This window comes from Ceratotherium simum, chromosome 5, assembly GCF_057802395.1.
Source record: "Ceratotherium simum simum isolate JZ-2026a chromosome 5, ASM5780239v1, whole genome shotgun sequence".
NCBI classification, from domain to species: Eukaryota; Metazoa; Chordata; class Mammalia; order Perissodactyla; family Rhinocerotidae; genus Ceratotherium; species Ceratotherium simum.
The window spans coordinates 68,706,527-68,732,338 of record NC_141904.1 but is presented as its reverse complement, the minus strand read 5'-3'; the positions used below and the strand labels follow the sequence as shown (position 1 = coordinate 68,732,338).

Below are 25,812 nucleotides of genomic sequence, written 5' to 3'. Positions count from 1 at the left end.
TCCAAAGGGGACAACAGCCATGGACACAATGATGGGGGTCATGGAGTAATGATGCCATGGAGTAATGGCGGCCCCAGTTTCCAGTATCTCAAGAAATACTGGAAACTAGGATTTTCAAGTATAAATCCACTATCTGAAAATATTGCTCAATGTTTTAACCACTGCATAGAGCTAAAAAAGTATGTCTGTGAGTCTGTGAGTCACTATCTTGATAATGTTGCTTATCAGAGAGTTTGCAGAAAATCCCCAGTAAGAGGCACATTTGCCAGGTATTTACCTGTGAGCTCCCTTTTTATGTTGGGAAGGTTGGCTGGACAGGAGTTGCTGATGGTGAGGCCTGGGGGCGGCAGGCCCTGGTTGCCATAAAGGTCAATCAAGTTTCCGGAGACAGGTAACTAGAGACAGAAAAACAGTAACAGAAATGGATTGTTGAACAATTCCTAAGTTATTCACATAAAACCCATATCCTATTCCAGGCTTGACTTAAGGGAAATGGTTTGATATAGAAAGCCATTTTTTTAAACTAGGAAACATGGGGTGTTTACCTTTTCTTCTGTCACAGATATATGGTCTCCTTAGCTAGCTCCCTTAGAGAGAGGAAAGAATGCAGAATCTCAGACCCATAAAAATGGTTATACTACCCAGCTTATAGTTTGTTTTGAGCATTATCCAGCACATCTAGTAGCATATAGTAGAAGTTCAGTAAAAGCTGGCTATTATGGTAAAACAGGGTTCTATGCAGGACGACCTTTTTCACCAAATCGGGTTTTTCATTAAAGTCAATTTTCTTCCTTCCCTCTCTTCCCCTCTCCCTTATTCGCTCTTGTACTTTTACAAGGAAAAGTGTTTTCTTATTGGAAAAGAAATAGTTTCCTTATTGCTCAAGAAAAGCTATTTTCCTTGAAACTGAAATTTTTCACAAAGCCACAAGAGGGAGCCCCCTGACTTTAGTAAAAGAAAAAAAGTTACACCTAAAAAAAAAAGAAAAGAAAAAGAAGAAATATTTAGTGTTCCCAAGCTAGCTTAAGACCGTTTTTCTCTAGTTATGAATTGAACACTATAAAGTAGTGAACTTATTTCTTCCCGACATCGACTTCCTTTTGTCATACATGCATTTCCCTGTGACTGGTTCATTCAGGAGTTTGATACGCTCTATTGTATTTCCTACTCCCACTCCCTGAAATAAAGTTCTAAATGTTAATTCCAGGGACACAATTAAACGACCTCACCACTTTCACCATAGAAAATTCTCATTTCCAGCTTAATTCAAACAACTCCTATAACTATTATTACCAGGTAAGACTTTATGTCTTTTAGTCCTTTCTTACTTCATTACACACACTGAATTTTACTCTACATCTGAGAAAAGTAAATTTAGATAGCATTTAAGTGTGATATAAATGTTTAGTGATTGAGAGGTAGCTAGTAAAGATTGTACTGCAATATAGCATCTTTCATTCTCTCAAATAACCACTAACATACAGGTGAAAATATAGAATATGAAATAAAGAGAGAATCCAATGTGTTTTCCCTCATTGGTAGCCATCAGCCATCTATTCCTATCATGGCTTCTAAATAAATATTCTAAGAACCAAACCCCTAGCTAAAGAGATGGAGGAGGGCTGCACATAGAATAAGATACATCTCAACAGGTTAATATAAATGAGGCTGGGGCAGGGAGGACAGAGAGATCAGCAGAGATCAGCAGAGCATGTCTCTCTCTTCTCCACTTAGTCTTTTGCTCCTTTTTGAAGGCAGCATTTATATCATGTATATAAAATGTAATACACATACCCCACTTACATGTGCATATAAAACAATGTATTGTGATAATTTAAAATGCCCTTGAACCTCATTTCAAGGCCTTCTAGCTAAGGAATTGATAAAAAGTGACTTTGATTATTAGCTGTCAGTTCACTAAGTGGTTTTATTTGAAATAGGTCACCTTGTCAGGGTCGACCTTGCCTTGTGTATGTTCAGTTTTATTCTTGTCCAACTTAACACAGCAAAGTGAAAGGAGCACAAAATGTTGCAATACAGCACTGTAAAAAGTCAGAGAGTTGAAACCTATAAAGCTGCTATGACATCCGGCAACTCATCTGGATTCCGAAGCTTTATCCTATCTTTATGGAGTGTCAGATTTGGGGAGAACTCCTGGGTATTAATAAACCAAGAACGTGACTTCAAAATTCAAGGCAACAAGCTAAAAAAATTATTCCCATAGCTCTAGAAATACAAATCATATATATTATGTTTTCATATGCAAATTGTATGTAAAACATGCAATCATGTTATAATGATGATTTGTTGGCGATAAATATATAATAGGGAAGTGATAGGTACAGCTATCTTTAAAAAAAAAACCTCTAAGTTACCAATAATAGGGAAGTGATAGGTACAGCTATCTTTAAAAAAAAAACCTCTAAGTTACCAATGGATCTACATTGAACAGATACCTAATTATAAGCTTCTTCAGAACAAGAATATATTTTCTAACCATACTCTAAAGAAAGATATGGATATATAAACCTAATAATAAATGCAAGCTCACAGAGAGAGGAAGACCGAGATAGAAAGACACAAAGGGCAAAAAATCAAAAACTGGGAATGAGACAGAGACAAAGACACAGAGGTGGGGTGGAAATGGGGAAAGAGATGGAAAGACTGATGGAGGTACAGGTGGGGTGGAGGGGAGGGGAGGGGGAGGGGGAGGGGAGGGGAGGGGGAGGGAGGGGAGGGGAGGGAGGGGAGGGGAGGGGAGGGGAGGGAGGAGGGGAGGGGGAGGGAGGGAGGAGGGGAGGGGAGGGAGGGGAGGAGGGGAGGGGAGGGGAGGGGAGGGGAGGGGAGCGGAGGGGAGGGGGAGGGGGAGGGGAGGGGGTGGAAGTGATGCAAGACTAGGGGAGGCTCAGAGACAAATGGATTGGGAGGGGGTTACAAATTTAAGAGAAGATGGCTGTGACTGGCATGGATTGACAGCACTGCCCACCAAGAAAGGAGATGAATTAAAATCTCTATAATTAGATGCCTTATGAGGCACTCCACTGAGCTCAGGCATCATTACTTCCAGTCCAAAAAGCAGCTTATAACTCTCTATCTAGTCCCGTAAAAATTTCCCATTTCGGCTGCTTTTCCAATACTTGCTGATGAGGAGTAGGTGGCATAGAGCCTGCCAGAGTACTCTGATGGGGAAGATGTAACTGTGGGCACCTATTCTGGGCCAGGCACAGAACTAGAAAGGCACTTTGTGTACATTATCTTACAGATTTTACAGAAAGAAAACCACGGTTCTTGCTATGTCTGAATGGAGATTGTTGGTAGGAGGTTCATGTCCCATGTTAATAGCAGTATTTGGGGGGCAGTATCAACCTGCTGATATTAACCAAGTAGAAACTGCAATTTTCAATTAATCTCCACGTGGACCTGAGCAAAGTCGCTCACTAACCAAGTGTGGATACTCAAATTTACAAATTAATAGTGCAGTGATTTACAGCCTAGGTTTAGGAGTCAGAGACCCGGGTTAAAACCTGCCTCTCTTACTGACCTGCCGTGTGGTATTAGCCTCTCGGAGGTATGGTGTCCCCCACTGAAAAGTGGCAATCACATCACCCATCTCACAGAGCTTTGTAAGAATTAAATGAGATAAAGTAGGTGGAACACAGTGCCTGCTACTTAAGTGGTCGATAAGCTGCTACGTTTAGTAATATTGTAATTTTCTAGAAAGTACTCTATTCCCAGTCTACAATTTGGACAGTCAAGCTAATTTTCACTCTGATCAACAAAACTATCTGCATGTTAATTAACAAGTATCCTGTCAATCATTACCCCAATTGTACCACATTACAATGCAAATCTCAAATTAGGGGATCTGCAAGGCTGAAGTGCCCACTCATTACCTTCAATCAGCGTTTCTCCCACCAGGGGACATCTGTCAATGTCTAGAAACATTTTTGCTTGTCACAACTCGTAAGGAGGGTGCTATTGGCACCTAGTATGTAAAGGCGAGGGATGCTGCTGAACATCCTACAATGGACAAGACAGCCTCCACAACAAAGAATTATCCGTCTCAAATGTCAATAGTGCCAAAGCTGAGAGACCTGGTGGTAAATGGTGGCTTATGTTCTTGGTATTAATGCATGTCATCTTATTAAAGCTACTAAAAGGAAGGTTGATTACAATAATTTTTAATTAAAATTAAATTAAATTAAATTAAAAATAAAATTAAAATTTAATTAATTAATTAAAAATTAGTCTCCTGGCCATGCATATTTAAGAAAGGAATCTGTGCTTCTCCTTCTGGGTTAGAAAAATTCCTTCAGAAACACAATTATTATCCTAATTAGCTCAGAACAACACCTTTTCAGCTAAAGGAGAGGAAGAAGCATCTTCTGTTAACATGGATATGTTGTGTCTCTGCTGGGTGTTTATCCAGCGCATTAACCTGATGGACAAGATTTCACTTTCAGCACACAAGCCACACAAAGGACAGATGAGAGCCACAGTCTAATCAGGACAAAGAAAGAGAACGTAGACAGGCAGGGGTCTGTGCCCCAAACTTGGTCTGAATCGAGTTCTTCAAGCTCCACCAAAATGAATATTTTTCCAAGTCAATGATAATTGTAAAACGTTATTATTTTTCTCTCTCTGGATGGTCCTCTTCTCTGAATATCAATTGAACGCTGTTAGAACAAGTAAACTGGGACTTTTATTCTTTGTTTGTGATGGTACAAGAGGGCCCTTGTGCTCTCAGAATAGTTATTTCTAGACTTCAATTCCCTTAGGATAGTTTCTTCTCTAAGTGTCCCTTCCACTTTATGTTTTTTAAGTAGTTAACTTTAAGTAAAGCATTTCAAAGAATCAAATAAAGGGAAAAAAATGCCCAACATGAAAAACATTAAGTTGAAACTTTAGTGTGGGGAAAAAAATTTAAATGTTAGTAAGTTGTAGTAGCTTTGTTATTTAATTTTGACAACTAAAACTCAAGTTTACCAAGAATAATAGCTGGTAACTATTAGTGAGAGCCTATCAGGGCCAGGATGGTTCTAAATGCTTTTTGTGCATTAACTCTTAATCCATTTTCACATGGATTCTGTGTTTTAGATGCTATTATTATCCCTATTTTACAGACAAGGAAAGTGAGGCAGAGAGGTCAAATAACTCACCCAAGCCTATGTACTGAATTCAGATGTTTGGCTCAGAGTCTGTGTTCCTAACATCTATGTTATATTGTCTTTCCCCTAATAGTAAAATGCTGAAATAGTTTCATCAAGGGAAGGCTCCAGTGGGGCACATTTAGCCTTTTCCAGGGTGGGAATATAGAAGAGAAATGGATGCTGAAACAAAGTCAGGGACTTCTGAGGGTTGCTGTAGGTTACTCCCCTCATGGCTGGGAATTAATTCAACTCTGCCCAGAGGATCATTCCTATATGAGAACTCCTCCGAGATGGCCTCTCTGCTCCTAAATTATCCTTCTCCATTCAAGGGCTAAAGTGGTCTCCCCTTTCCAGACCAGTAAGCCCCATGACAACAGGAAGCAACCTTACTCATCTGCATCCACAGCACCTCACCTAGTGCTGGTCACATATTAGGCATTTAAAAAATGCTAAATCTATAGTAAAATTAGTTCAGGAGCAATCAGATAATTAAGGAATAAGATGTCAACTCTAATGCAGACTGACTACAGAGACACGAGTATTCAGTCTAAAGGGGAGAAGCAAATGGGGGTCATGACAACTGTTTTGAGAAAGGTTGTCATGAGGACAAGTTCTCCATGAGGCAAACTGGGACCCGTGCCTGGAATTTACAGAGACTCACTGTGAGGAATATTTTGATTATTATGTATGATGTTATTCTAACATAGAGCTTGACACATTACAGGTGCTCAATGAATATCAGCTGAATAAAATACTATCAAAATTATTTGGTATTCTAATTAATAAATTACACTTATTGATTTAGATATTGAATACCACTTACGTTTCTAATGCTAAACACTATATATACTTTATCAAGTGACACGACCATGTGAGGCAAGTCCAATTATCAGTCCCATTTTACAGATGGGGAAATGCAGGACTTGAAGAAGCTAAGTAACCTGCAAGGTCACATGGTAAATGGCAGACTTAGGATTTGAACCCAAGTCTGATCACAAATCTCTAACTCCTAACCATTGTGCTTCACTGCTTCTCCTGTGAGTTACTGCCTATCCTTCACGGGAGGCTTTCAAGAAGCTGGATGCCTGCCTTTTGTTTTTTTGTAGGGGATGGAGGATATGCAAGAGGAAGTTAATGCACTGAGTACTAGGCTGGATCAGATGACTTCAAAGATCCTCACCATTGGGGGAAAAAAAAGACAATGACAATGACCTAAAAAAAGAACACATCAATTCTACAGTCCTGAGTGTGCTCAGGTACCCATTTGATACCACTGGCAAAGTGACCACCCTCATCAGCAAACTTCTTTTGAGATGACTGGGCCATTGCTAATTAATGCTGCCAGGGCCGTGAAAACATTGTAAATATAGCCAGGTCTTTGGGTATATTTATAAATTCCCCAGTGCAAGCTCCCCCAAGTGTTTTGCTCACGTTTGTCCTAGGATTTTGACTACTGACAAGTGTAGTCAGCCTCAAGGGATGCACATAGTTGAAAGCAGAAGGGTTCGATGGAAGCCAACCAAGAGTTCAAAGAGGGTGGGGAGAGTTTGGAATGGAAACACTCGTCAGGATAAAAGAACATTTAGTTCTTTCAAAACCAGGGGGTAAGTTCACAAGGGTAGGAAGCTGACAGAAACTAAAGATCCTAGAAGAAGCTCTGAGGTTTCAAGGGAAGTCCTCACCCCTCAAGATTTCAAGTAAGTGAACTTAAAGAACTGGATCAAGATGGAAAAGAAAAGAAAATGCTAACTATGAAAATTTAGTTTACTAAATCTTTTGGTGTAAATAAGCGAGAGCTATCATGCGCCCTGGCAGAGGGAATTTATTACTGGAATTTAGTCTTTTTAAATAATTTTTTTTATTGTGGTAAAAAACATATAACATCAAATTTACTACCTTAACTATTTTTAAGTGTACAGGTCAGTAGTGTTAAGTATATTCATATCGTTGTGAGACAGATCTCTGGAACTTTTTCATCTTGCAAGTCTGAAACTCTATACCCATTAAATAACTACTCCCTTTTACACTCTCTCCCCCACGGAAGTTAGTCTTTTAAATACTAGTTATTAAAGAATATGAGAGTCTCGTGGCCTTGCTCTTACAGAAAACAGAGAAAGACTAGACTAGGCATTCAAAGACCTACTGAAGTATTCTTGTGACACACCTAAGCTATGTAATCTTATGCAAGACTAGTTAACCTTTTGTAATCTTAAAACTGAGGGCAATGACACCACCCCAACTTGACTCAGAATCATTGCAAGGGCTACATAAGATCTGCAAAAAGACTTTGGCAAACAGTAACATAAGACACATATGTAAGGAGTGAAAAAAAATAAACAATACAGGCAAGGCTCTAAATTATAGAGAGAAATAAGTAACATAAGAGCAATTATGACCACTGGTTTATTAACTAAAATTAGAATAAATTTCACTGTTGAAGACTATCCCTCTATCACCCATGACTAGTAAGGTACCACCTTTAAAAACTGCATTTATTTTTCAGGTCAACTAGAATACCACTGTAAATAGTATAGTCCATAGCATTTCCCTTGGCAGCAGTATACTAAGTTGGGCATTAGATGTCAGGGGAATTGGAAAGTCTAAGGTACCACTGAAAGTGGACTTGGAGTCCAGGGAATGTAGAGCTTTATCATGGGATTACTGATAAACTCATGAGAAATTCTTAATTTCTGATGTCAAAGTCACTTATTTCTGATCCTGAGATAATTCTGTTTTATTATTAATAAATTTCTCAATGAATCCCTTGCAAAGAAACTAAAAGTTAAGAAAAAGAGAGAGAACACTAGAAACATCTCAAGATTTTCTTTGGGGAAAAAAAGTCATCAATACCGTATTTGCCATTTGCAACGCAGGATCCATCAAGCCCAGGATCTCTTCATTATAACTTGATTCTAGGCTAATAATGTCATCGATCACATCATCCATCTGCAGGAAAAGGGGCAATGGAAGAGAGACAGATATAAGCAAAAACTGTGCAAAGCAACCCAAAAAGAGATCCATGGTCTTTTCTTATCCAAAGCAATAACACTCTTTAGTTAGATTCTAAGAAGTAACTGTCCTTTTCCTCCCCAAATATGAATGTTATTGGAGGCCATTAACACTAGGGGGTGATAAGAATGACATCTGCAACCAGCACTTAGTGAGTGATTACTAGATGCCAGGCACTGAGCTCAGGGCTTTGCATGGGCTAAGTTATTTACCCTGACAATAACTCTATCAGGGTAGGTGCTGTTATTATACTAATTTTCCAGGTGAGATAAATGAGAAGCAACTTGCCCAAAGTCACACATCAAAGAAGGGTTAGAGCCACAATTTGAACCCATGCTCTCAACTGCGATGCTAAACTGCCCAACCTAAACAAGAAAGAAGAACCCGGAAACTTCATCTTGAATGATAGCTGCCTTTTCCTTGTTTTTCTAAGAACTCTGCCCCATATCCTTCCCACATCCTCTTTGAAGTAGGAAAACAGATGGTAAATTCAGCCCTTTGCTCCCACAGGGGCATGTAGGGCACTGTGACTCCCAGGCCACTGGCTAGCCCTGCACTGATCTTATAAATAAGATCAGTGTACTTGTAAAATAAATTTCTCCTTGTACAGCTGCCAGTGTGCTTGGTACTCCCCAAGGAGAACACCAGGACGAGGTTATCATTACTGTCGTGGAGCTGCCATTCCCACTAGGTCAAGTTTATTCCTGAAGTACCAAAACATCGGTTATGACAACAAACAACAGTGATTACATGTGCATTGCAGCACTTGCAAAGACAAGTCTGTGAAAACATTTCTTTGTAAACACCTTCTGTATTTGAGCTAGTTGGAGTGTCTGCGTGTGTGTGTGTGTGTGTGTGTGTGTGTGTGTGTGCATGTACACACAGGCTTGGATCTTAATCGTGCTTCATAAGTACACAATGAAATCTCAGAACTCAGAGGGATGGTCCTTTGTGTCTTTTTGCCACTTCCAATTAAAGAGAACAGGCTCCATTGTTATGGGGCTCGTTGGAATCTTCATTCTCCCACTTTCCATATTAGGGGCAAAGCCCCTAATCTGTAAGAGCTTCAGTGTGTCAATCTGTAAAAGGGGTTAATAATACTCATTGCCTTACTGAATTCTTGTGAGGTTTAAGGATAAGCCATATAAAGAGCTCATAGTACCAAGAATATAGTAAACATTCAAAAAATCAGTGTTATTATGTGACCCCTGAGAAGAATAATTGGAGGTCAGTTTGCCAGCACATTGTTTATTAAGTTCCATTTCTAGGTATACCAGTTTTATCTGTTTGTCTTTAAGAGATGATTTTCTACTTGAGTTGGTGAACAGGCAAATGGGTGAGGGGACTTATGAACAACCTTTCTTTGTATATTTTTAATTTTATTTTTAGGGAAATAAAATTAATGGGATTCAGGTGATAGAATTTTCAAAACAATTTTTTTTTCTCTTATGAAAAAAGTAATGCGAGTTAATAGGAAATATAGAAAAGCAAAAAAAAATGTTTTGGTTATTCTTTCTCATATCTCTATACATACTTTTTTAAATATATAAATATATTAATAAATGAATGTAGCATAATTTATATATCCATTAAATAAGATATCATAGAAGAACCTTTAATTACTTGGGAAAATATCCATTAAATATTATTAAATTAATGAAGTTTCAAAATGTATGTTCCATGAGATTCCATTTTCTAAAACAATGTATAGATCTCACACACATCTTGGTTTTACTAATCAAAGTTGCTACCCTACAAATTTGCATAAAATACATTGCTGGTGGTATGAAAATGAAGCACAGCATTTTACATTTTATTTATTAAAATTTATGTATTTTAAGCACTTTTTAATGACTTAAAGTAACTTGGGGAAAAATACATTTTAAGTTTAATTTCCCCAGTAATTATTTAATCATGAGATATTATGAAGAAAATGGTCTTGTTCATAACTTTCTGTATTTTAAAAAAAAAAAAATCAATGGGGGGGGGGGAAACCCTTAAGTCATCAGGAAGGTGTGATTAGCCACAAATATAGATTCTCATTACAAAGTGTTACATCCTTGGACTGCAGAGTCGTTCAGTACCTGCATGCACGATGCTCGTGAATGTGTGTTCATACTTGGGCATTCGCTCTCCGCCCTGTTTTGCTCTTCAAACTTATAAAACCCCTGCAAAAACACAAGCAAAATCAGCCCATGACTTGGATTTGCAAATGACTTTTCAACGACATGTTCACACGAGGCTGATGGTGCAGCAACAAGATGAACTAAGCTTTCAAATAAAGTGGAATCTGACCAAGAAACAAAATAATGAAGGAAGAAAGTCCATCAAATCAGCCTGATAGATGACAAATATGGCCAGAGAAGAACAAGGCGGTCTGGCTTGGACACAGGGGAAAAGACTTAGTCCCTCTAGAAATTAAAATCAACTGAACTTCAGGAATGTCACCTCTGAAATCACATAAACATTTCAGAGTACAGTAAAATTCCATTAAAATGAGGCTCATCATCTCATAATTTGGAAATAACTGGCATTAAATCACAACTCTCAGGTCTTTTATGTTTCAAATTTGGATGCAACAATTAGCGTGAGGTGCGTTTGAGTCTTGTCTCCAATCCTGTCTTTACAAAAGCAGATTGAATGGGCAGCGACAATTTTATTATCAAACTGAATTTATCTAGCCATTAAACCTTTGGTTCTCCGTAAAATTCTCATGTGCTATGTTATTCAAATTCCTCCACACACATTCCGTGCTTTTTTTTTTTTTTCAACTCAGGGAGAAATAATATTCCAGACATTCACAACAAGTGGAACTTCTAAATCGCCTGTCCTACACCTTTCCTATTTTTCCTTTTCCTTTTCCACCTTCCCTTCTCCTCTCTCTGCATTTTCGCTGCTTTGTAAACGGAAAGGCAGTGAAGAGAAGAGCGCACTCAGCTAACGAAGCAGAAACAGGTTAAGAGAGAAAGTGTCCTCGCCTCTGCATTCCACTCAGAGCGGGCCAGGTCGCCTGTCATGCACCATAACCCAATAACCCAGTGACGGTGACAAGAGGCTGGAGTGCAACAGCCATGCTGGCGAATCTGGGACAAAGGCCGGTGAATATGGCCACACGGACGGACAGACTAGAGTCCAGAGTCAAGTGCGGGAATAATATCCAACAGACAGTCATTCAGTGTAAGAAAACAGAAGAGGGGAGGAGACATGAATTACCTCTTTTTCACAGTTGGAGTTAAGTGTAAGCATAGCCATGGGGCTGTTGGGTGCGCTGCTCCCCGGCACCGGTGGCATGACATGATCGCCAGGCTGGTTTGGACATGGCAAGCTCAGGACTTGGTTGGCATGTTTATTTGCTAAAGTGGTAGAAAGGTACTGCTTTACCTGCTGCCTTTGGGCTTGCTGTATGTGGTACTTGGTGGGGTTTTCGAGGTGGGTCTGCACCTGAACATAGCCACGGAGGGAAGAGAAGACAGCGCTGTTATTCGTGAGTCTGGGACAGCTTTTCTCTCAGGCACAAACATGAGACTGGCCAGTCCACCAACAGAATAAATTATTAAGCCCCTGTTATGTACCAGGCACTGTGCTCATGGATTTTGATATTACTGAAGTTTAAAGTCTAACTCTTAGGATTTGGGGTAATACTTTGCCCTGTTTTATTTCCCTGCTAATTAGCGGTACATCTCTTTAAAACCTTGTGCCCTTCTTCTCATGTCTAATAACTAAAAATTTGCAAGTAGCTGTAGGGCAAAAATTTCCCCAACACACCTGAAAGGTTTATTAAGATCAAAACAACAATCCAAGAAGAAGAAGCATAGCTCAATTTATTTCACTTTCTTTGGCAAACAGAACAGCTTTCTGTTACAAAAAAAAACTCCTTAAGAACCAACTGTAAAATGGTTGCAGAAAATAAACAGAAACATTCTGATGATTAAATCAACTAGTTGTGGATTAATTCCTCCCACTTTCATTTGGACATGATTATTCAACATTTTAATTAAGAGCCTGAACTCAACATAAAAAGCAATTCCACATTAAGCAAAAGCGTAACTCTTACATGCATGTGTTTTTAAAGGCATGAATATTAAGCCACCAGGATATTTTTCTTCCTATCTTATAAATATCAATACAGAATTAGGAATGCTTTTTTAAAAAAGCAATAATATTCACTTTAAAGTCACTTCTTCCTTGATAAACACAATTTCAGGAGCTCAAGGAGAGAGCATAGCCATGCGCCAGGGAAAAAAGTATATCCTGCTAATACTTACTTTGTTCAAAATTACACTGAATTACTTCTTATGGTATCAAACAATAAACAGCATTAAAATAGTAGATTTGTACTTATTGAAAACAGTGTCTACTGCAATAACATGAAAAGCTGAATTACCCAATTGATTGCACTATATTTCAGAGACTGAATAAGAATAAGAATAAAGCTCACCTGATAGTGATTATATTCTAGCATTTCCAGCATAACAACGTTTTAGGTGGCCCCAGTCCAACGAGAAACGGTAGACTATTCACTCCCTCTACTTTCTGTAATTCCGGTTCGAAGACTGACTGGCATAGAGAAGGCACTATAAACAAGGTATCCCGAGACACCACCGGAAACTTTATCACAGCGGCCCTGCTTATAATAACCTAAGCTAATTAGTTATGCATGTAAAAAAAACACGTTCACACAAGGGGCCGTTTTTTTGGAAGCCCTAAGAGTTTGGTCTTAAATATTGATATCAATTTTTCCCCCTGGCTTGACGTCATGCTTTTTTTCATAAATATAAAAGAACCTTTTTAAGTGATGAGCTATCAAAGTCAAACTCACGGTCAGATCAAGGCCGATTCACTATTCATCTTTAGTTCCAGTGGTATTAATAGACAATGGTATTTCTCTTGCAGCAATAGGTTAAGAGCTACATGCCCCCTTTGGAGAAGACATTGCCTAAATGCTACTATTACACACGAGACTTTCCTAATGGCCGAATAACTCTGCCACTGCCGACTGCAGGAAGACTGTCTTTAAGGATGGAGGAGTCTCTGTGATGAACGTTCAAGTTCAATGGCCGTATCTTGCATCCTGGTCTTAATGTACATCTTATTCTTAGCTGGATAGATATGTAACCTTCCTACTGATCTCGCATCAGAAAGAGGGGGAGCTATCCTAAATAGAACAGGAAAAATATACACAGACACACACGACTGGATGTTTATTTATGTGGAAAATAAGAAATAAATGTCTTCCCAATTTAACCCTCGAATTAGGAAGCGTGAAAATTTTTACTGAAAATCTTTTAATATAATTCTTGGGGCTAGAGAAGACTAAGAGTTATCATATACACAACTGATGCATTTATACATTTACTTATTTATTCATTCCACTATTTACTTTTAGTATGTGCTAAACAGTGTGCAAATCACAGAATATACATTGTGAACAAATACATTTGCCACCTTTAGGAAACTTATAGTCTGAGGGGAGGAAAAAGAAGAAAAAATGCCAAACAAATATATATCTAAAAATTATGATAAATGGTTATTCACTGCTGAAATGGGAGCTATTTTAAGCATAAAAATTTGAAATTCAATAATTCGGTCCAAATGCCCAAGATAATGAAGTCCTTTAGGTTGACAATCTCAAATTGCTTCAAATGACTGATCTAACATGCACACAGAGGTTCACAGAGACATTTTAAGGTTCATAAAGGGTCCAGACACGATAATGATGAGGACAACAGACATTACTAAAATAAACATAAAATGAGGGCAATGGGTGTAATGTGCTCATTTCACTATTACACTTAAAAAAGAAACGGCTGCACATTTAAAAATAAATGTTAATTCACTGGCAGATCCTTATTCTTTAATGAATTAGAATTTTGTGCTTTAGAAAGAAAAGAAGCAACTTGCTCTCTATTGGCATTGTCAGTGAGGTCTTTACTACATTCAGGTTGGGGTAATCAGAGTGGGATGTATTTTGCTCTTTTACTGTCAGCATCTTTTTGGTTTTCAAGTAAGTTGAGAACAGATTGGCTATAAACACTATGCGGTAGACAGAACATCTCCAGCTGTTTCCAGTCCAAACACTTGAAACAGGTAACATAAATGACGGACATAAACTGTAGGGTAACATGGAGTGGTAAGGTCTGTGGCAAATCAGAGGACACACATCTTATCTAAAAGGAACAGCTGACATAAACTGCAGCTGATTGTGGCCATTTGGGAATACTAGTCTAGTCTAGCTAGATCTTCCAATTTCTCAATTTAGCTGGCCAGCTGAACTTCTTTTTTAAGTGAAATCTCCCAGATTAAAAAAATGATACCCACTTGTTTGATTTTCCACATTGCATAAGACCAATCAAACACATCCGTGGGTTGGACTCAGCCCACAAGCCACTAGAATGTGGTCTCTGCTCTACAGTGTCCACGGGGATAATCTTCACATCTACATTCCCTGCAGGGTGGCCTAGGTTCTGAGAAGTTAGTTCCTCTTCTGAGAAGTTAGTGTCAAAATCCAGGCATTTCTGGTGCTTCTCTGAGAGACAGCATGCCTGACAGCACAGTCAGCAGAATAGTTAAGAATGCGAAACCTGGGTTCAAATTCTGGCTTTGCAACTTACTACTGATGTGACCGTCTGCCAGTCATTAACTTTTCCAGGCCTTCATCTCCTCACGTGCTCAATGGGGCTGATAATAGAGCCTGCCTCATAGAGGTGTTTTCAGCATTCAATTAATCACACCTCTAACAGGCTTAGCCATAGCCACATACCTCAAACAGCAATTCTCAAACTGTTTTTGTCTTAGGATTCTTTTAAACTTTCCAAATTTATTGTGTTTATGTGGGTTATATCTATCAATATTTACCACATTAGGAATTAAAACAGAGAATTTTAAAACACAAGATTATACACTAGCACATATTCCACTGGCCATCAGAATAATGACATTTTAACACGTCATGTAGCCTCTGTAAAACTCTCCTGTATACTTGTGAAATGAGCATGAAAAAAAGAAAATAACTTCTTAGTATTATTATGAAAATAGTTTTGACCTGGCAGAACCACTGCAAGGGTCCTGGATACCCCCAAGGCTCTCTGATCACACTTTGAGAACCACCGATCTAGAACATAGTATTCTAGCATTATCAGCACCCATCCTAGCCATGTCATTCACCACTGTGTTTCGGTGGTGTGTGACACAGCCTTTGTGTGTCTTGCCTCCCTCATCCAGAAGACGCTGGAGGAAGACATTACCCCTGCGCTAACTTGCTTATAGCATGATTATAAGGCTCTACAGTCCTTTGACTATTTTAAAAGCCGTATAAATATAATTTTCTGTCTTCAACCATCCTGAACCACAGGTTTTTAGTTAGTGACTTCCCTTTTACCAATTTTTAAATAGCCAATCAAACAAATAAGCAGATGAAAACATATAGGTGGCATCAAACATCTGCATGATTTCCCAATAATTTTTGCATGTTTTTGACCTGGATATTGCTGAGCACTTGAAGCACAGACCACAAAATAAAGCTAAAATTCTTAATACTCTATTATAATATAATATTTTATTGATATAATTTATATTTCACATAAAATATGCTAGCTCTCTGGTTAAAGTGCAAAAATCCAAAGACTGAAACTTTTCTTCCTTGTTACGATACTACCACTATCATTTTGCCATTTTCCTTTCTTCAATCAGATCTTGAATTGATAGCAAGAGAAGTGGAATGGATCACTTTCTAACTGTCACAGTTTATTTTCTCCACTTCCCAGGTGACACTGACAGGTTATTTTTCATCAGTTTCATTCTTAAGAGCTCCTGAAGCACATCACGGTAAGATGGTGCCTGTAGATACTACCATCTTGGCTCACAGAAGAATTCATCGGAGGAAAAAAAAAAATCCCCATCTGATGTCCATTGGTCTTCTATTCCCTCTACTATTTATAAACCAGAATATAAATAAGATTGAGTGAAGATTCCAATAACTCTTTTAGTTTATAACTGATTTTATTTTTTAACAAGTCAACAAAGGTTCAGATCTCTCATTTTATGTTTAGAGACAGAATGTGTCCTTTTGCTCAGGAAGCTTGAGGAAATTTAAAGGGATTATAATTCAATCAATTGCTATCCACTGCCACCCTCATCCCACTATTTTTTTCATACTATTTTTTAAATGACAATTTATAGAGAAGGTCAATTATGTAATCACCATCCCTGAAAAAAAAGGTAAAACAGAGAAAGCTAGCTTTCTTAAATGACTTGAGCAAAGTCTTGTTCAGGGTCACATCTGCTAGGTGCCAAGGTTCTTTTCAGTCCCACAATTATAACATCACTGCAAGAGAAAACTCAAGCCCAGAACACAGGTTCTCGGACACTCAGTCATGTTTTCTGTACAATCTGTACAAAAGTATCCTTAACAAAATATAAGGACAACAAGGATATGAATCCTGACCTAAGACAGAAGAATCAAAATCAGATGCAAACAGGGCCGGCCTGGTGGCGCAGCGGTTAAGTGCACACGCTCTGCTTTAGCGGCCCAAGGGTTCGCAGGTTCGGATCCCGGGCGTGCACCGATGCACCGCTTGTCAAGCCATGCTGTGGCGGTGTCCCGTATAAACTGGAGGAAGATGGGCACGGATGTTAGCCCAGGGCCAATCTTCCTCGGCAAAAAGAGGAGGATTGGCATCAGATGTTAGCTCAGGGCTGATCTTCCTCACACACACACACACAAAAAATCAGATGCAAACAAAAAGCAAAAACAAAGAGTACTTCAATAAAGGAAGGTTAGAAGTGACAAAGGTTGAAAAGAACAAGTCCTTTTCCCTATCACCAGGGTCTTCCCACCAGCCCCACAGGCCTACTCCTTATTTTTGTATGGCCTGTAAACTAAGAATAGATTTTACATTTTTAAATGGTTGGAAAAAATCAAAAGAAGAATGAGATTTCATGACATGAAAATAATATGAAATCCAAATTTCAGTGTCCACAGATAAAGTTTTCATGGAACTCACCCATTTGTTTCCATGTTGGCCATGGCTGCTTTCACACTACAAGTAGTTGCAACAGAGCCTGCACGGCCTCCAAAGCCGAAAATATCTACTATCTGGACTTTTACAGAAAATGCCAACCCCTGCTCTGTCAGAAAGTTTTACCAAATTATAATTCAGCTTTTCTATTAGGTAGAAGTTTTAGCAAGGTTTGAGGAAAAGAATGAGGTGATTGTTCTAAAGAGAAACAGTATATGGGTATATAATTTTGTATTTGTTTTTCCAAATATTGTCCAAACTGGACAAACAGCCACGTAAGAACACAGAGTATGCTTAATTACCTCCATTTTAAAGGTAAAGAAACAGAAACTCTGAAAAGAAAATTAAAAGATGTGCCAAGGGGGCTGGCCTGGTGGTGTAGTGGTTGAGTTCGGTATGCTCTGCTTCAGCAGCCCAGGGTTTGTGGGTTCGGATCCCAGGCACAGACTTACACCACTCATCAACCCACACTGTAGCGGCGACCCACATACAAAATAGAGGAGGACTGGCACAGATGTTAGCTCAGGACCAATCTTCCTCACAAAAAAAAAAAAAAAGACTTGCCAGGGTCAGAGGGTCAGACATTAAACCAAGGTTTCCCTCACTCTGTCCCCAGTGGTAAATGACAGAAACACCCTTCACTGTTGATCATTTTGATCTAGAACTTTAACTGAGTAAAGAGGGGAAGATAAAACGATGTAAATCCAGAGGTATACTCACATGCCCTCTATGTGCACACACTAATGTATATGCATTTATATCCCATTTTTATTGGTCTGTATATGTTCACACCACTTCCTGTCATATTACTTTGTAGGATCATTAGGCTTCTGGATTCAGAGAAATGAGTTGCAAATGTGTACAAAAAGAAAAGACAGCAAATCTATTTTCTAAAATCTTGATGTTGTAATAGAATAAACTAGACCAGCCCGACCCAAAATTCCTATCAGGTCTTTTATTCTTTGCTAATGACCTATAAAACAGTGTGCTTATTATAAACCGCAAGGCAGGCATACTTTGGGTTTAGGGCAAACAATATTGAGTAGCCTCATGAAAAAAGATATTATAAGAAAACTCCTACTATATATACTATTTTTTCTCTCTCAGATTAAAATAAGCCACAGGTCTGAGTATACATCAAGTTCTTATCTCAGTCAAACAGAAATATGAGAGATTTAAGAGTGGTAGCCGTCTGCCTGCGAAGTATTTATAATCCCAGAATAAAAACATCACTTTCAGAATCAAATTCCTATGAGAGACTCAGCAAGACCCAATAAACTTAATCCATAACTCACATTAAGAGAAAATCATGCATTTACAGGGCCTGCACTTTGAGGATCTTATCAGTCATTATGCATGGATATGGCATATTAAATAGCAAGATATTTTTTAAAATACAGAAAACAGAATTAGCATTCATTCACTCAAAACTGTCTACCATGTATCAGATGCTGTGCATTTTACATTTACCCCTAGCTTAGGTCAATTTAAAATAAACTAATAAATCACTTGGATAACCATATAAAATATTCTTGAAAGCCTCCTCACACAGTTTCTTTTTTTAATCATATCGTGACAACTGATTGAATACAGAAGCAACTACAGAAGAGATCTGATTTCCATAGTTTTAACCTCTTATTTCAAGTCGTTGCCACCTGAGAGCACACCCAATCACCCTCTTGCCATATACATAAAGAACTAAATACAGGACTGGGTGCAAACCTTAAGGTGTAAGCAGATCACCTGGGATCTTGTTAAATGCAGTGTAATTCCATAGGTCTGGGGTGGGACCCAAGATCTTGCATTTCTAATAAGCTCCTAGGGGATGCTCACCTGCTGGTCCATGGACCACACCACACCTTGAGTGCCAGGCTTTAATAGGTTCTCACCTGGACTCCTGCTCCTATCAAAAGAGTCATAGGTTCACTACTCATTCAACAAATATTGCTTGAGCACCAACCAAATGCCAGGCAACCATCCTAAATCTTACACAGGCTGCTCAGGGAAGGCCTCATACAGAAGGTGACATTGAAGCACAGAGCTGAAGTTGGGGAGGAGATGAGCCAGGCAGATTGGTGGGAAGAGCATCCCAGCAAAGTGCCAAGTCCTCAGGTGTGAACAAGCCTCACATGTTCGGGGAACGACAAGAAGGCTCATAATACACATTCTTTACTTGGCTTCTAATTTACCACACTTGCCTGGTTTTCCTCCTGCCTCTTGCATCATGTCCTCTCAGTTTCCTTTGCTAGTTTTCTCCTCTTCTCTCCCTCTTAAATGTCAAAGTGCCTCAAGGCTCAGAGCTGGAGTGTCTGTATCTACACGCACAGCCCTGGAGACCTAAGCCAGTCTCACGGATGTAAACACCCAGTCCAGATGTCTCTATACCCCCAATTCATCTCTATCTGCCTACTCCACAGCACCATTTGGAGGACTGCAGACATCTCAAACTTTAACATGCTCAATATCTACTCCAAACCTGCTCCTCCCATGGTCTTTTCCATATTAGTAGATGGCAACTCCATCCTTTATTAGGTTGGAACATATGAAATTATCATTTCTTTGTAGGCCAAAAAAATGGTCTTCATCTGGTGCAACCTAGTTGCTCATGACCAAAATCTTGGTCATCTTTGACTCCTGTCTCTCCTTGACATCCTATATCCAATCCACCAAGAAGTATTGGCTCCCTCTTCAGAATATATCCAGAATTTAACCCATTTTCACCTGATCCAAGTCAACATCATTTCTCACTTGGATTATTGTAAGTCTCTGGACTCTTCTACTTGCTTCTGTCTTTTCCCTCTTGCAGTCTATTTTCAATACACCGACTAGAATGATCTTTGTAAAGTATGTCAGGTTGTGTTAGTCCTTTGCAAAAAAACTCTCTGTAATGGCTCCCCATTTATCTCTGAGAAAAAACAAAGTACCTACAATGGCCTACAAGTCCCTAAACCAGTGCCAACCATGGCGCTTGTTAGAAATGCACATTATTGGGCCTTACAGCAGAGCTAATGAATCGGAATCTCTAGGGACCAGAAATCTGTTTTAACAAGCTCTGCAGGTAGATTCTTATGCACACCAGTTTGAGGACCCCTGCCCACTGTACCTACTTCCCACTCCACCCTAGCATCATGACCTCTAACCTTACCTCCCACAGCTATCCTAAGAACTTGTTCAAAATCCCAACCCATGCCCTGCCCGTGCTGCTGATCCCAGTACCCTGCTCTTCTTTGTCCAGAACATGGCCTGGCACACAGTAGGCACTCAGTAGATATTTGGTGAATCAATCAATGAATAAGCCAGTGAGGCTGAAGCGCACGGATGGGGTGGGAGGTGGGAGACAGAAGCTTAAGGACAAGGGGTCAGATTGTGTAGGACCTTGTAGGGGTTAGAGGCTAGGATTCTGACAGCCTCTGGAAATGTCCTGAGGAAACAGAAGTGACAGACTCTCACTCTTCCTGACTAACTCACTCTTGCTGCCTTAGTTCTAAAGGAACTAAGTCTCCAGGTCAGGCAGCTGATTCACAGCCCACCTCCCTACTCTGAGAGATAAAGCTTCTTTTTGATCAGGGTCTGCCCAAAGATTGCCGATTCTTATAGCTCTCGTCTGTGAGGCTTAGGGCTCTGAGGGTCTGACACACACGGCCAGGAGCCTGGAGGTTTATCTCCATCTCTAAACTGTAGACCCCTCGATAAGTCACAATTACAGCCGAGGTCCCCAAGCAGCTGGCCCATGGTCACAATCCAGAGCAAGGGCCACTTGCTCTTCATTTTGCCACAGTTCTCCCACTCCTCATTCTGACACTCCCACTAGCCTGCTCCACTCATCCATCTGTCTTGAAATTGGCAAACCCTGCCTTATCCTTTCATACTTCACATTCCTGGAGGTAGTTCCAAATCTGATGGAATGGTGGTGGCATATTTGTGCTTAGAAAGCCACATTAAATGAACAATCTCATATGGTATGGGTGGGAAAACAAAATAAATTGGTAGAACTTTAACAAATAAAATAAATTGATGTAAACTTTTAAAAGGTACATACATGTCCATCCAGCAATTTACACGTTCAAGAACTTTTCTAGGAAATCATCAGATACAGGGGCAACGATTTAAGTACAAGGATGTCCATCAGAGCATTATCGAAAATAGGAATAGTCAAACTACTACCCTGGGGCCCACCACCTGTTTTTCTAACTGAAGTTTCATGGGGATGCAGCCATGCTCATTCATTTACATACAGTCTGTGACTGCTTTCAAGCTGTCACAGTGCTAGAGTAGAGTTGAGTAATAGACCTTATGTCCCCAAAAGCCTAAATATTTACTATCTGGCCCTTTACAGAAAGTCTGCCAACCATTAATCTCTAATAATGAAAATTGGAAACAAATATCTAATAACAGACAATGGATTCAATTAATCATGAGGTAGTCATATAAATTCAGGGTTCCCCAACCTCAGCACTATTGACCCTGGGGCCAGATGATTCTGTGTTGGGGGGCTGTCCTGTGCCTTGCAGGATGCTTAGCAGTATCCTTGGCCTCTACCCACTACATGCCAGTAGCACACTCTCCTCCAGTTGTGACAACCAAAAATGTCTCCAGACATTCCAAATGTCCTCTAGGGGGGCAAAATTGCCCCCAGTTGAGACCACTGCATATAAATGGATACAATACAGTCATTAAATCCATATTTTATAAAACTAATGAGGGGTAAGTTCGTATGTAAGTAGGAACACAAAGCAGGTTAGAAACACTACATACACTGATTCTAAATTGGCTTAAAAATGTTGTTTACACATATGCATAGACAAAAAAGACTAATGACAAATCATTCTGCAAAGTCTTAATAATGACTATGCCTGGGTGATGAAATTATAAGTGATTGTTCTTTTATTGGTTCTTTTCTACATTTTTTATAATGTACATGGCACTAAACTTGTAATTTTTTAAAAAATCTATAAATTCCACAAAAATTAAAGTCTATGGATCTGGAGAACTACAAATATATTCAGGCAGAATTCCTCTATTGAAAATTCTGCAAACAACAGATAAACCCATTAAGTTGTTATTTAATGGTAAAATTTGCCTCGTTTCAATTTTTTCTTTAAATACTTGATCAGATTAAGAGGACCCTGTTATTTATGAAATTTTTAGTCTAGCACTGAAGCCCGGACAGTTTGAATTTGTATAATATTTGCCACATTTTTACCGTTTTGTAAAGGGCTGCGATTACGTGGTTCAATGGCGCCCTTATAATAGCCCATTGTAAGGACTGTCCAGTTCTCTCTCCTCCTAAGGGGAGCTGCGAGCACAGCATTCCACGTGCTATAACTTTTCCATGTGCCCCAGTTTAGCACTGCCTCAGAACTGCAGACGCCTTTTTGTTTTAGCATTTTTCCCCCCAAAATGCCCCCATTGTTTGCAGTTTATCGGGTATTAGCGATCATTAGGGGACAGGCAGCACAACTTCTCGTAAGGACCGACACTCTTAAGAAACTGGCAGTGGTCAAGTTTGTCAGAGATGAAAACATTGCCCTGGGCCTAAGCAAAAGGTCAGTCAGAAATGAGAGCTGAATGCTCCCAGTTTGAAGGTCAAGTCCACATGAGCTGAAAACTGGCAAAAAGCAGCTGCCTCATAATAACACAGACCTCAGGGCCTATATCATGAGACTGCAGAGTCCTCCCGGTGTTTGAGGAACTGCATTGTCTTGGGCAATTCGCAAGACTTGCTGTATAGATTATGTGATGATGACATTCCAGAATGGAATTAACAACCCCAACAATAACAGCAGCAGCTCAAGAGCTTCCTGACTGTGCTAGGCACTGTGCTGAGAGCTGTACATGCAGACACACTGTAACTACCCCGACGTAACAAACAACTCAGTCACTCATTCAACCAGCATTTACGAAGGCACCGAGGATACAGCAGCAACTATATCCCACAAAAACTACATTAGGTTGGGGAAGCGAGACAAACACAACAGAAACAAATCAACGCAGAAAGAAGAATCTCATACAGTGACATAAGTGCAATGCAGAAAATAAAATAAAGAAAGCCATTGGGAGAGAAGAAGTCTACTCTGTGGTGCTGACATTCTACCTGAAACCTGAATGACGCAAAGCCAGGAATGTTGAGCACCAGAAGAGCCTAAACTCTGGGGTGAGAAGCAGCTTGGCATATTGGAAGAACAAGAACAACCTCAAAAACAACTAAGCCAGCAGGGCTGGGGCAGCGACCAGGTCAGCGTGTGAACTGAGAAAGGCAGTCGGGGCCAGACGTCATGGAGCTTTGCAGGCCTCTGTAAGGAACTGGATTTTTCTTCCCTGCTACTTATAAGAAGCCTTTGGGAGGTCTTAAGCAGAGAAGTGACATGACGTGATGAACATTTGTAAAACATCTCTCTGGGGTCGATATGGATGGGAGGTCAGAGTGGAGGAACAATTAGGAGGCTCCTGTAGCCACATAGATGAGAGCTGATGATGCCTTGTCTCAAATATTAAGATGCGGTTGGATACAAGATACATGCTACCAGGTCTTGTCTCTGGCTTCTTCTTGGCTTGCATCAAATCTAATGTAAGAATAGCACACAGATTAAAGGACTTTTCTTATACAATGCTCTGAAATGTCTCACATCACCATCGAGAAGTTATTATAAATGATGCACACAGTTGTAAATATCCCATATATATACCTGCTTGAGGAACACAAGCTAAGTGTATGGCCAACTATTGGAGTGCAATGGAGAGAGCCTGTCTAGTATTGTTAATATCTGGCTGGAATTTCAGATAGATCTGAGTTCAAATCCTAAGCAGGTTGCTTAAATGCTTGGAACCTCAGTTTTCCATTTGCAAATGGGATCATGGATATTACCCACCTAGTAGCTGCTGGGTATGTTGATTAGTTTAAGTGATAAAATGCATGAACAGTACTTGGCACATAATAAACGCTCAATAAATAAATAATGTTCTGTATTACTGGTAGTCCTGAAATTTTTGCTTTCACATTCAAGTAGATCAGTGTTAGATCACTTAGCTCCTCCATCTCAAAGAATACAAGGCCACCCTGAAGGAGCAGAGAGGGCAAAGGGGAGGAGGGACATTTTTGGCCTCTTTCAGACATCTTTCATTCATACAGAGCATATATATTTATGTATTAGAAACTTTATTTTTATTCATTTTCTATAAAAAGGAAAGTTTCATGGTAGCATATTTACTAAGCAAGCACTTGGTCAATCTATCAACCTAACACAAGCATAAATGTCTGCTTTTTTGCTTACTATTCTGGACCTTTGCCTGAACTTTTCTTCTAAAGGAACTGACTTGATGTTCCATGAACTGATCATGGATTCAACACGATCTGTGATCCTCTGTGGTGTTTTGTTGTCGGCCTGAGCACCTCTCAGAAAAACATTTTGTTAACAAAGTAAGTTGGATCTGCCCATAGAGTGCTCTCACTGATCAAACCAGAAGTGTGTATTTTAGCCACAAATGAATAATTTTTTACTTGTGCAGGGGGTAGAACACTGAATTCATACTGACCTTTTCAGAAAAAAATCAGGACTATCTCTTTCAAACAAAATGGCCACTAATCTACATTTATGTCCTATAAGAAAATACAATCAACTGAAACCTAAGCTTATGGAGATATGTAGAAGTAGTTTTGTTTTTCCTCACTAAAAAAAATTTCATTTGCAAAAAATGATCCATCACACTCCACAAAGCAAATTCTCAGAGAGATTTCAAATTTATTACAAATCTATAAAAATTTATAGAGGTGGGACACACCTATACAAAACCAATATATGTAGTTGGAATAGTTTCAATTGGATTTCTTTGTGTGATAAAAATAATGGATAAACGGTGTAAAGAGGAAAAGGACAAAATACTTCTTTTGAGAATAGAGGTGAGGATTTAATAGGGGAAAGAAAATGGGAATGTACTGAGACTCCTCATAACGAGGAGAAAGAATTAAAAAGTGAAAATGAAGTAATTATTGAGCACTAATTAGGTGCCAGGTAGTTTTTCTAAAAGTTTTCAATGAATTTGCTCATATAATCTTCACTACAACCCTCTGAGGTAGGGGCTGTTATTATTCCCATTTTAGGGATGAGAAAGCTGGGGCTCACTCCTAACCATTGTATTAAACACTGCCATGGTATGAGTTATCTGTAGAATTCATATTTCAACATAGTATTTCTGGTTTTGAAACTGTACAGAGAGGCTTTGTAATAATATTTCTTCTGAGTACTTGTTTTCATGCTTTCATCATAAATAAGCCTCTCTTTAATATATGTTCCTCACCTGGGTGGACACCAGGCCTTAAACCAAAGCTCTATCCAATTCCTAAGTGAACAAAAGCAGGCAGTCAGGCAAGCAGTGGATCAATGAAGACAGGACTTTACAAGAGAGAAAGTCAAAGTGAACATTTGTTATGGGAAAACCGCCCTAGGACGTTGAGTAATTTAAGAGTTGATGCTTTTTCTTTCGTTTTTTTGGGTGAGGGGGTAGGAACGGGGGAGTCGGCAGACAAACAGAATCTTTCAGACTCAATAGGAATTTTTGTTAACCAAAAGCAACTAAGTATCATGGGATTTTTAAAGGAAAGGTTAAACTATTGTACGATATAGTAATGCCTTTTATAA

The 25,812-nt window shown here is 39.3% G+C and overlaps 1 protein-coding gene across 4 annotated transcripts in view; it reads right to left on the bottom strand.

Annotated features, from left to right (window-relative positions):
• MITF (melanocyte inducing transcription factor) overlaps positions 1–25,812 on the bottom strand; it is a 214,931-nt gene that overhangs the window by 20,199 nt on the left and 168,920 nt on the right. For 2 of the 4 annotated variants that reach the window (XM_014793684.2, XM_004419912.3), the window contains exons 3-6: positions 11,373–11,600; positions 10,244–10,327; positions 8,001–8,096; positions 278–395 (exon numbers count right to left, since the gene is read on the bottom strand). In XM_014793684.2, coding sequence (XP_014649170.1) covers positions 278–395; positions 8,001–8,096; positions 10,244–10,327; positions 11,373–11,600 — 526 coding nt within the window. The remainder of the gene's footprint in view (positions 1–277; positions 396–8,000; positions 8,097–10,243; positions 10,328–11,372; positions 11,601–25,812) is intronic. The other 2 variants (XM_014793686.2, XM_014793688.2) reach the window with 1 other exon arrangement.